Source organism: Coptis chinensis, chromosome 7, assembly GCF_015680905.1.
Source record: "Coptis chinensis isolate HL-2020 chromosome 7, ASM1568090v1, whole genome shotgun sequence".
Lineage (NCBI taxonomy): Eukaryota > Viridiplantae > Streptophyta > Magnoliopsida > Ranunculales > Ranunculaceae > Coptis > Coptis chinensis.
The window spans coordinates 70,933,360-70,945,914 of NC_141462.1; the positions used below are offsets into that span (position 1 = coordinate 70,933,360).

Consider the following 12,555-nt stretch of genomic DNA (forward strand, 5'->3'; position numbering starts at 1 on the left):
AACACTTGATGCACTTGGGCTGGAAAGTTCCATTCTCCCTCGGTAATGATGTCTGAGACTTTCGCTTTGAGGCCTCTCCAGTTGACCCCCTAGACTTTATCAACTAGGGCAGCAACAGCCCAGTCATCTTGCCATAGCCTAATGTCTTTTCCTTGGCCCACTATCCAGCCCATGTTAGGTGACAGCTCCTCAAGTGCCCATCTTATGCCTGGCTAGATAAATGGTTTTTTATAGTAAGGAAGCAGTTTACCTAATGCCATGCATGGTGAACTTTACATGCATAAACAAGCTCCATTCAGTGGTTCCCGAGAGGAAGGCCCAAGCTAGCTTCATGAGAAGTGCAAAGTTCAGCTCTCTGAATTTCCTTAGGCCGAGTCCCCCTTCCTCTAGGGGCTTGCACACCTTTTCCCATTTAAGGGTGATGCTTTTTATCAACGTGTGGTTTCCCGACCACACAAAGTTTCTTATGGCTGCTTCACAATTTTCGATACACTTTGTTAGCCACTTATACACCGACATGTTATATATACACTGGCAAGCTATTAAGGATTGATTGGGCAATGACCACCCTTCCTTGAAAAGAGAGCATCTTTCCTGCCCAGCCGCTCGCTCGTCTTTTAACTTTGTCAATCAAAATCTGAATGCATGCTCTAGTTACCCTTCCTTTGAAGATCGGGGACCCTAAGTACCTTTCTGGAAGAGTTCCTTCAATGTATTCAAACAACTCTGCTACTCTTTCTTTATTTTCTCTGCTCATAGCTCCTAGGAAAAGCTTGCTTTTGGAGGAGTTGAAATACTAACCGGCTAACTGCTTATAGGCAATAAGTAATCTTTTAAGGTATTGGAGACCTCGTATGCCGCCATTTGCGAATAGGAACACATCATCCGCAAACAGAATGTGTGTGGGACTAGGACATGTTCCACCTGCCGTCATATGCGTGATCTTGTCGTAAAGGAAAAGCATGTTTATTCCTCTACTTAGCACATCCTCCGCAATGTTAAAGAGAATGGGAGATAAAGGATCACCCTGACGTAGACCTCTTCCAGCTTCAAAAAAACCACAAAGTCCACCATTTATCATAATGGAGATGTTGGCACTTCTGAGGAGAGTAGAGATTCAAAAGCACCAGTGGTCACAAAATCCAAACCTTCTGAGGACCTCCAACAAAAACTCCCAACTAAGAGAGTCAAAATCTTGAGTGATGTCTAGCTTTATGCCCACATTTCCTCCTCTGGTCTTCTTATCCAATTCATTGATCATTTCCGAGGCCAAAGAAATTCCCACTGTGCATGTTCTGCTTTAAATAAAAGCTAGTTGTTCTCCGCTAATGATCTTGCCTACAATGGATTTAATTCTCAAAGATAGAATCTTAGTAATAATCTTGAACAGGAAATTACTTAAGCATATAGGCCTAAAATGATTTACATCAATTGCATTTGTAACTTTAGGCACTAATACAAGAAAACTAGAATTCATGCCTTTAGGGAGAACATTATCTCTATAAAAAGAGATAATTGCGTAGCTAACATCTTGTCCAATGATGCTCCAGAAAGAATGGTAAAAATGCCTTGGAATCCATCTAGCTCCAGAGCGCTATTTGGATCCATAGAGAAGACTGCAGCTCTGACCTCTTCACAAGTAGGAATAGCTGAGAGTGAGGCATTGTCATCCTCTGTTACCATATTTGGAATCATATTCATGAGGCCTTCATCCATCTCTACTGTTTGGTACTTGTACTTTTCTTGGTATGCTTCCACTATGTATTCTTTGATGTGGTCTTGCCATTTAAGAATAGTACCTTCCCGATTCTTAGTTGTAGTAATCTGAGCTCTCGCAAGTCGCATTTTAATTTTGGCATGAAAGTAGGCTGAATTTCGTTCCCCCTATAATGCATCTGATACTCTGGGTTTCTCTTTGGCCAAGGCTGTGGAGATCTTAACAGCTTCCTCAATTTCAGAAGCCTTGTCGAATTCCTTTTGGTGTAAAGTGGGGTCTAAAAGATCACTCTCCTGATCTTTGAGAATTTGTTCTAGTTCTTCTTCAAGAAGTTTGACGTGCTGAGCTTGGCTTCCAAATATTTCAAAACTCCAGTTTTTCAACTTCTGCTTCAGTCTTTTTAATTTTTTAACCACTTTCCTGATGGGCACATCATAGAGAGGTTCATTCCAGCTAGCTTCAACCAATGCCTTTAGTGATTCATGGTGAGTCCAAGCCTTTCTAAAGCGAAAAGGGATGTTGTGGGGTTTGGGGATGCAAGAGTTCCAACCCACAATAGGGCTATGGTCAGAAAGCTTCCGTGTGAGAATTTTGCTCCTCCATCCAACATTTCCCTCCTGCCATTCTTGATTAACCAACATTCTATCAATTTTCGGGAGCATTCTTTTACTACCCCATCTTTTATTGCACCATGAGTATTTATAGCCCAAAGAGGTTGAGTCTATAATAGCATTAAAGTGGATGAAAGAGTTAAATTCATTCATAGCCGTAAGACAAGGGGGGCAGCCACCTTTTCGTTCTGTCATAGAACTGACTATATTGAAGTCTCCTATAACTGCTCATGCTTCATTAGTCATCCCCAGCTGGGAAAGATCTTGCCAAAGTTCTCTGCGAATATCATAGGAGTTGCTAGTGTGAACAAAGGACATAAGGAAACTATTTACACGAACTGTGATCTATTGATGAGAAAGACTAACTAAAGTGACTGCCAACCCTTCTCTCCAAAAAAACCCATATGTTGCCTACCCTTTGAGGGATATCATTATGCAAGAAATTTGCTGAGAAGCCATGTCTACTAAGCAATGGAGGTAGCAATGTAGGCAGCTTGATAAGAGGTTCTGTTATACAAATAAAATCTGGGTTATGAGTTGAAACTAGCTCCTCAATATGAAACCAAGGTTCTTGTCGTCTTACTCCCTGCACATTCTAGTATATTGTATTCATTTATGTTTGGCAGTGTTGATCTTAGCCCTAGTATTCGGTGCAGTTAGATCCCGAACCTGCCACTGAGGCTTGTATCCTTTCGTTGAGCTGACCTGCCACTCATCAACCTAGTCCACCCAATTTCCCTTCAACAAAGTGTCTGCTTCCTCAAGAGCCCGAAACCGATTTGGAGTAGGGGAAATACTAGTAGCTAGGTCTTCCGCAACCCTGTCCTGGTTCATGCTGAAGCTGAAGGGGGGACAGCTTCAGGGGCCCTAATGATTTCATTGCCCATGTCTTGAGCCTGAGTCTCAGCTACTCCTTGCCCTGACCCTTCAGATGACCCAGATTGTTCCTTTTCAACAGATTGAAAAACCACCAAAGATTAAAGGGGGACAGCTTTAGGGGCCCTAATGATCATGTCTTGAGCCTGAGTCTTAGCTAGTCCTTGCCCTGACCCTTCAGTTGTCCCAGATAGTTCCTTTTCAGGTGCATTCCCATCAGCAAGTTGAGGTGTTTGTGCATTATAGGAGGTGTGAACCTCACCATTTGTAACTTATGTATCTGTTCTGCTATTCTGCAAAGCTTCCACCTCTACATCAATAGCATTTGCAACTCTAGATTGAGCTACCATTAGAGTAGCGATGAAATCACCATTTGAGTCTTTAGTGCCACTTGTACCTTCATTCTGCTTTTTTTTTTTCCCTTACTTCTCTTTTTCTTTTTTTGTTTCCTAGTATTAGGACCAGGCTCTAGCTGAGATGCATCCTTTGTGGCTGCTTCCCCACTAGTAGACCTCTGAAGTACCTTGCATTCAGCAACCAAATGGCCCACTGACTTGCATTGCCCACAAAACTCATGCATTTTCACTACTTCAATGTCCTACATAAAAGAAATGCCTTCTTCCTCTTCCACCCAAATCTGATTCGAGATAGGTTTGGATAAATCCACATCAACCAGCACACTAGCATAGTAGCCAAAGTCTCTTTCAAGAGTGTGTTTGTCCACACCTATTAGGTAGCCTACAGTTTTACCCATAGACATTAGGATCTCATAATCCCAGTATTGCTGACCCAGTTTCGGAAACTTAATCCAAATAAGAGCTTTTGTTCTGGTGTGGACTTCAGTGTCGAAGTCTGGTGTCCATTTCGAGAGTCGAAGAGTTTGCTTTCCAAACCTCCATGGACCCCCTCCCCATATATTCCTCCAATCAGACTCAGTGGTAAGTCGTATGATGAAGAATCCTTTTCCCAGTGGGATAATTTTCCAGTCACCTTGCGGGCTCCATTTAGCTGCTGCTATGGACCTAATCTTATCCATCCTGATTTTTTGCATATCTAACCTACCCACCAAGCAATATCGGCAGTAAAGTCTACCCCTTTCAACTGCTTTCTTAGGTAGTTTGATTGAAGGCATGTTACCTTTGATTTTTGGAACAGGAAGATCCTCTATGTCCAGGTGTTGAGGTTGTGCTCCTCTAACCTTATCCACGAAAGAAACCATGGTCCGGCCTTTGAGGATATTCCATTAGTTGTCGAACATGTTGAGTTGTAACTTCAACATAAGAGCGTCTGGTTGTATCTATTGTTGGGGTTGTAACAGTAATAGGCTCGGGAGGGATCCCTTGTGATAGGGCTTCCTTGTTCTTGTTAATCGGCTGTTCGAATTCATATAAATCCATTTTGGTATCTTCCAAATGAACTCTCACTTTCTAGCAGTGGAAGGTTTTACCATTAAAACCAAGAGTGTTGACTATCTTGAGCGAACTCGCACTATAGCTCAGTGGAGGATTTTACCAATTACAGACAGTTAACCAGAAAAAAAGTCTTACCCAAACTCACACTCTTCAGGTAGTGTAGGATTTCACTGGGTAAAGACCAAAAGAAATGCAATCTTTAAGGAGACGAGCTTGATTTCCTTCACAAGCTCCACACTGTTCATAATGGAGTTTTTGCCTGAAATGGAAGGAAATTAAGATGTTGAAAAGATAAGTTCTGTTTACCAACTAAATTTTGCTAAAGGTGGTAAAAAATTAGAGCACTGGATCACCAAAATAGGTTAAGTTATCTCACTCCCGATCACCCCTATTTTGGTCCCCATTGAAACAAACTTTCCCATCTGTTATCTCACTCTTATCTCCATCTTTCCATAAATGTATTGCATGAGCATCTATGTTTGTATTGGCAGTAAGTTTCTGAAATCTAGGCTAGAATACTTATTCTACAAATCCTGTGAAAATATAGCCTAAAAGCCTTATATGAGTGAAATATCTAAGTAATGACACAAGGGAGAAGTAAATTCCGAATAGAGAAATCACACGTCCATTTGCTTGACCACTATACCATATCCTAAGCGAGAATTTAGGCCCTTTTTGGATCGATATTGGCAGTAAGCCTTTCTTTAGCCTTTTCATAAACCACAAATCTTTTACCCTTTTATAAAAAAAAAAAAAAAAAAAAAAAAATCAGCCTACCTATTTTTGAATGAGTCTGAGAAGTAGGATGAAATGGAGAAAAGAAAAGAGAAAGACCTGTGGAAAACCAAGAATTTGTTAGTTGCTTCAAATAAGAAAAGAAAAGAAAGTTTTCATCAAAAGAAAATAAAAAATAAATAAATAAAATAAAAAGTTAGAACTCCAAAAATAGAATCAAATGAGTCAAAAGGCAAAATAAAAAAGAAAAAAATGGCTAAGGATGGAAACAAATTGTAGAAGCAAAGTAAGAACAAGGTTTTCTCTAGTTACATATTTTGAAGATCCTATTATCTCAGACTTGTCTATTTGAATATCCATTTCCTTCCTTATTAAACCATCACCTAATCCTCGTAACACCTAATAAAGACCTCTAACTCAATTAGGAATAGGTTGGTATGATAGTAAGTGGCAGATGTGTTTGATCAACCTTAGCTCCCTTGTACATCATTGAGATTGTGAGGAAAAGTGTGCCCACTGCACACTGGAGTGAGCGAAACTTGAGTGGTAAAATCATAGTATTTTTGTATTGACATATTCGTGAGGACCTACTTAAGGACTCTATTCCAAAGTTTCATAAACGAATTTGTTATTACATTTCATAGCATAATTCATTATAAATATGTTTATCCATAGATGATTTGATTATTATGCACGTATTAGCTTAGGTTTCGAATTGATTATTCTTTATTTATTGCTAGTGAGATATATAGATATCTGAGAATATAAGGAAATATTAATTTTATTTCTTAGTCGTTGTAGTATAAATGAAGTTTGTGAGTATCTTCTCTGTAAAACTCTCACGAGGCTATAACTCGTCCACTAGGGAAATCCTGGTGGTTTAAGGCCTTATTGCCTATAGTCAGCACTCGGCAAAACGGGATTAGTTAGAACTCCATTTTTTATCAGTTATTTTAATTTCTCATCTTTGCTTGAGGACAAGCAAAATGCTGTTTGGGGGGTGGTTTGATAAAAGCCCAAAACTGTAGTTTTAACCCCTTAATAATATTACATTTAAACTAGTTATGTTTATAATAAATAAGGGTGTGTTTGTTAACTGGCAAACTTCTAGTGGGAAAATATAAGATTTGCCAATATTTTCCCACTATAGATTTGCTAGGCAAATCTCTAGTGGGAAAATTTCAGTTTGCCAGTGTTTGTTTGCAAAAATTTATAGTGGGAAAATATAAGATTTGTCAGTTTTACCAGTGTTTGTTTACATGGTTTTTCTCTAATGGCAAATGATATTTCAACTTTTTGGAGATAGTTTTTTTTTTTTGTTTTCAAACTAAATGAAGTATAACAAAAAATAAAATTAAATACAAATTAAATAAAATTAAAGACAATACAACTCAACTTTAATAGTATCCATAAGATGTCTTCTCAAATAACCATAAAATAAAGTGAAAGTGCAATGAACCATAACAAATATTATTATCCGAAGACATATAAAATGTCATTGTGCCTTGGAGAAAACCAGCTTAGCTTGAGCATAATAACTCTTCTCCACCTCGCTAAAATTTACAAAGCCAGATGTTCAGAACCAAATCCTGCAGCCATTGAAGAATTTGTTTCCACCAATGCTCTTGTTTTTGCCTCCTCAATACCATTTATTATATGCTCAACAATCTACTAGTGAAGTTAGTGGGGGTGCACAGCAGCACTGTCCATGTAATCATTTATATAAAATCTACCCCAGAAGGACTTGATATTTCCTCTCAAACCCCCCTCGCACATTTAGTTTCACCACACTATGTTTAGAGCCTAGAGGACTCCAATCTCAATCTTCTACTATTAGAGCACAATTTAGTTGGGCAGTTATCCCCAATTCCTCAAGGCTACAGGAACTGCATTCGAACTAATGTTGCACCCCTTGCTCAAGATACTTGTGTGATGCACCTGCCTTTGAATCAGTGTCCTGCAAAACTGAATGTATTGCCTTCCTTGTTTGAAATAAACCCAGTTCATGTTCTTCCACAATGGTATAATTTGTGGCAACCACGGCTGAACTCCAAAGTTAAATGCATTCTGGGATAGCAATGCTATCATGTTAGCAAAAAGTAATTTCTGATTGTATTTTCAGGATTTGACTTGCTACTAACACATTTTGGGTCACGACACCTTTCCTGTTATGATACCTAGCCTGTTGTGCTAGTGGTAAATTGATTGGAAAGTGTGTACCATCAACCACACCCACAACATCCTAACATAAAAAACTTCATAAATATGTATTGAACTATTAAACATTGAAATCATAATGATCCTATTCATTTTCTAAAAAGTTGGCTGACCTTGAAATAACAATGCCAATGATGTGTGTTGGTACACTCGCGAGGAGAGTTATCAATGGTAACATTTGTTACTAACTCTCTGAATAAACAAAGGATTGCATCCAACACAAGATGGAAATAACGGTGAACTGTTTCTCCTGAATGGAAGAATTGAAATGTTTCATTCCGATTACGCATGTCATGCCCAACAGTGTTGAGAAATAGGACAACTTGCTCTTCCAATGTAACATGTCTACTTTCACATAGACCATGACCATCCAAACGAATGCACAAGCGACAAAACATTGATCGTCTCATCCTTAATTGCTCATGGCAGAATCTATCAATGCGTGTATACATCCTACCTAATACAGTTCTCCGCACTTGATCCCAATTCCTACGAGGACCTCTAATAAGAGCGGGGGGAGCCCTACGCCAAGGCATATACCTCCCCATATACATTCTCCTATACCACCATGTCATCATCATATATGCACTTATAACTATAAGTAGAAATGCCACTAACCTACGCTGACGTTCGGTAATCATTCTACAATATCTCAAAAAGAAAAAAAAAAATTAATGAAGTATACAAATTCATGTACTCAATTAATGAAACAAACAAATTGATACAAACATACATGCATGAACAACAATCCATACATCTAATATATTCAACCAACAAAGCAATAACAATGAACCATTCTAAAAATAATTACAACCCATATATCAAGTACTATGTCGAGGAAGAGGGTTCATTGTTACAATCCATATTTCTAGTAAAAGATATTTGAATGCTACTACCTTACTACTAATAGAGCCATATCAGAATACACAATCGAGGTTTATGCAACCAACTTAGTCCTTTTGGTGGTACTAAATAAAATAACATCTTCCCACATATTGAAATTAGTCGGATTTACTTATTGTCAAAAATAAGTATTTAATTCCAAATTAAGCAAAATTGTAAGGAGAGTTCACAACTGCTACCAAATTTAGTTTCAAACCAGAACAACAAAGACTCAACCATGTCAACAAATCCCATTATATTCCTTTCAATAAACAATGTTTTGTTGTGAAGGGTGGGGACTTGCTTGATGAATAATATCAAGTACTTCCTAAAAATTAAGAGAAAGATGCACCTTGGTCTGATCTAGTCCTCTTGACTTTGAAACTAAATTTTTTTCGAACCTCCCTTTTATCAGAGATTAAAATACGTGCTCCAACTTCAGTACTTAATAAATAACACAAGAATTAAGAAGTACTATTAATGGTATCATTATATCAAGTACTTCCCCACACTTAGTTAATTAGCTTAGGAATATTTGTAATTGAAAGAGGAAAGCAAGTAAAGTTTTGAGTATGTCAACATTCAAAAGAAACATCAAGTTAGATGATGAGCTTGAAAGATGCTTGCCTGTTTTAAAACAAATAATTGGCGATCAGGAAGTGGTGTCAGAATGATATCATGGATATATGTTTTGCTTCCTCAGCATAGTACTTGATACAATGATATATGGGTTGTAATAACAATGAACAATGAACCCTGCCCCTGATGGCTAACTCCTCAAAACCAAAATGAAAGCAAACTAAATTAAAACCCAAAAAACGAAATTAAAACCAAAACTTACCTGATGGCACCCGGCGAGAGTTGGAGGTGGAGCTGGAGAACGAATATTAAATCTGAGAAAGATAGAAACAAAAAAAAATAGTGAAAAACTGTGAGATAGAGAGATTGAGAGAAAGAGAGACCTAGAGTTTGAGAGAGAAAGAGAGATAAGAGATGAGAGATGAGAGCAAGAGAGAATACCTAAGAAGAGAGCGAGTTGATGAGAGGTAGCAGTGAGAAAGAGAGAAGAGAGATCGAGAGGGAGAGGGAGAGTTGTTTCTATTTTCCCTACCATAGTGGGAAAATACCGGGTGACTAATTCAATTTTGGGGGGAGGTGTTTTCTATTTTCCCACTTCTAGTGGGATAATTTGATTTGCCGGCTAATTCCAAATAGTGTTTGTCAGGGCCCTTAAATACACCCACACACTGACAAATGGTGCTTCTAGTGGGAAAATACAATTAGCCACCCCCATTTGCCAGTTAACAAACACACCCTAAGAGTTAGTATTGTTTTATCTTTGGAGGAATAGAGTAGAAATGTCAACAAAACTTCCACAGGCCATACCTTTGGACTTAGACCTCGGAATTGGGCCTATTATATGTCAAAATGACCATCTCGGAAAGAGATTTCTAATGGTCTAAGACTCAACCCAATCAGAATAGTAAAAGTGGACAAAAAGGGTATTGCAGTAATGTTCAGTAGAGAAACCCTTTTTGGACTTAAGTAATTAGGTTTTGGGCTTGATTTAGTGGCCCAAAACATAGCTCCAAAACCCATGCATGAAATTGTAAACCTAGCCCTCTCCTATATAAAGAGGACTAAGGCAAAACTCTATAGCTCTCCTACCTCTTCTCTTTAGTTCAATATAGTTTTAGGGTTTATGTTTATTAGCCTAGCCACCATTAAAACAATTCAAGTTATTTTTAATACAAGTATTCCTTTAATTATGTCTTCTTCTTCTCATTATTTATTCCATGATAGTCTAATGAACCATAGCTAAACCTCCATTAGAGGGGTTTGATTGAAGCTTTGATGAAGACTTGATGCTTTAGTATAGAGTAGTTATATTAAAGAGTTTCAAGTCTAGGGTTTTATATTTAGCAATAAGTAAAATAAACCTAGACTAGAGAGTAGTTCATTCACCATGAGAATGGGTTTCAACTTCCTCTCATGCTAATTATTAGTTAGCTAAAGATACCATGAATAATTAAGGATAATAAAGACCTAACCTTTATGTTGAACCCTGTGTAAAAATATAAAGATTAAGGTTGCAACAAACTCTATACTAGCATGTTAGGGATTAATCAAGGTGGATTGCAAATCTCCTTATTTCCTTCTTCATATTCACATCTTAATATTTAATTGCCCTAGTTTAATTTAGAATATATTCAATATTAGTTTTCACCATATTAGTTATATTTAAAATCATTACTCTCATGTTGTTTAATTGTTCATTATTAGTGGAATTAGTTAAATATCTAAGCAAGTAGGAATGGAACGAATTCTTATTCCATGATAAGTTGAGAGTAGAACTTTGATATAAAAATATAAAAATTATAGTTTACTTCTTCCTAGTCTCTTTAGCTAAGTAGGAGTAAAAGCTATTTTTCATCTTATCACTGACAACGCAGTAGCTTGGTTAACAGAACAAAAGGCAAACTCTATCGACACATGGGAAAAACTAGTTGAATTATTTATAGAACAATTTTACCCACCACAGAAGACCGATGAAATGCTATCACATATTCATTTCTTTCACAAAAAGCCTCAAGAATCCTTTTATGAGGCTTGGAATCATTTCACTGATCTTCTAGTAGAATGTCCCTATCATAATCTTGGTAAAGACACACTAGTTCGTGCCTTCTTCGAAGGCCTATCCCAACACCATAAGGAGACTTTAGATATAATGAAAAGAGGTACTTTCTTAAGTAAAGGAGCCACAGATGCGTATAACTTCTTAGATAATCAATCCAAGAAAAGTAACAACTGGGGAGGTAACGATTACTCCCGCTCCACTTCGTCTTCTTCGTCTATAGTTAAGGCAGCCTGTATGTTTGAGGTAAAACAAGATCCTGAGCTTAGAACTTTAATTGAATCCCTCACTCGTAAGGTAGATGCCCTCTCTATACATAAACAAGAAGCAAAAACCACTCCAGTCATGAATATAAACTCTCCTCATTCTAATTTTTTTTTTAGTTTTAAGCGCGCATTTCGACTTCTGTTGTCCTCTTGTCTATGAACAACCACCACCACAGCCAGACAATGTATGCACTTTTATAACAACCCTAACACACAATGGATGCAAAACACTAATTATAATCCATAACAACAAGTTACACCTCTAGGTTTTAATAATCAAAATGTTATGCCCACTACAAACTTCTACCAATTTAACCAACATCGAGGATAAGGACAATTAGGTGACTAGCTAGAATAGAAGTTTAGTTCCCATGACCCAGAACTATCAACATCCAGATATTAACGCTCAACAAGCCTTAGTTCCAGTCACTCCACCTATAACCACAGATAAGAGCCCAAAACTGTAGTTTTAACCTAACAATATAGCTGTTAGACCAATTATGTGATTAATAATATAGGTTTATCACTAATTATATGTTTTTGAGTATTTCAGGCTTTGGAGTTGAATAAATATAAATTTGTTACTAATTAGGCGCTAAAAGGATCTAAAGTGATTGTTATGAAAGTTCTATGAAGAAAGCCCAAGTTTCATGGAGAAAAAGCCCTTAAAAAGCAAAGGTCAAGCTGTTAAGTGAAAGTCAAACCAGATTAGAAAGTTGAAGAAAAGTCAACAGAACTTCAAAAGGCCATATCTTTGGGCTCAGACCTCGGATTTGGGCCCATTTTATATCAAAATAACCGGCTTAGAAAGCTCTTTCCAATGGTTGAGACCTTGACTTGATCAGAGTAGAATAAGTTGGTGAAAACTCGCACTACAGTAACATGATCAAAATAGGAAGTCTTGGATTCAACGAATTGGATTTTGGGCTCGATTTTTCATCCCAAAACATGGCTCCTCAGCCCATGCACGAATTTGGGGATCTAACTCTTCTATATCAAGAGACAAAAACTTAACTCTTAAGCTATCTAGATCTAAACCTAATTCTAGTTCATAAAATTTAGTTTTTGTAATATAGAATTAGTTTTAATTCATTAAATTAGTTTGTATAGATTAATCTAGTTTTAGATAGCCATTAACCAATAATTTTAGATCTAGTTTTAGACTCCATTAATTAGTTTTCAATAGTTTGTTTTAGATCGAGTT

At 37.3% G+C, this 12,555-nt stretch overlaps 1 protein-coding gene across 1 annotated transcript; it reads right to left on the reverse strand.

The window, feature by feature from the left end:
• Positions 1-3,802: 3,802 nt before the first annotated feature.
• On the reverse strand, positions 3,803-4,423 carry LOC147488665 (uncharacterized). The gene has a single exon (XM_086574450.1). It carries the CDS (start codon positions 4,421-4,423, stop codon positions 3,803-3,805), a length of 621 nt encoding a protein of 206 aa, XP_086430576.1.
• Between the last annotated feature and the right edge of the window lie 8,132 nt (positions 4,424-12,555).

Excerpts from the sequence above, each read along its gene's own strand:
- LOC147488665 (XM_086574450.1), bottom strand. The coding sequence starts at position 4,423 with ATGGTTTCTTTCGTGGATAAGGTTAGAGGAGCACAACCTCAACACCTG.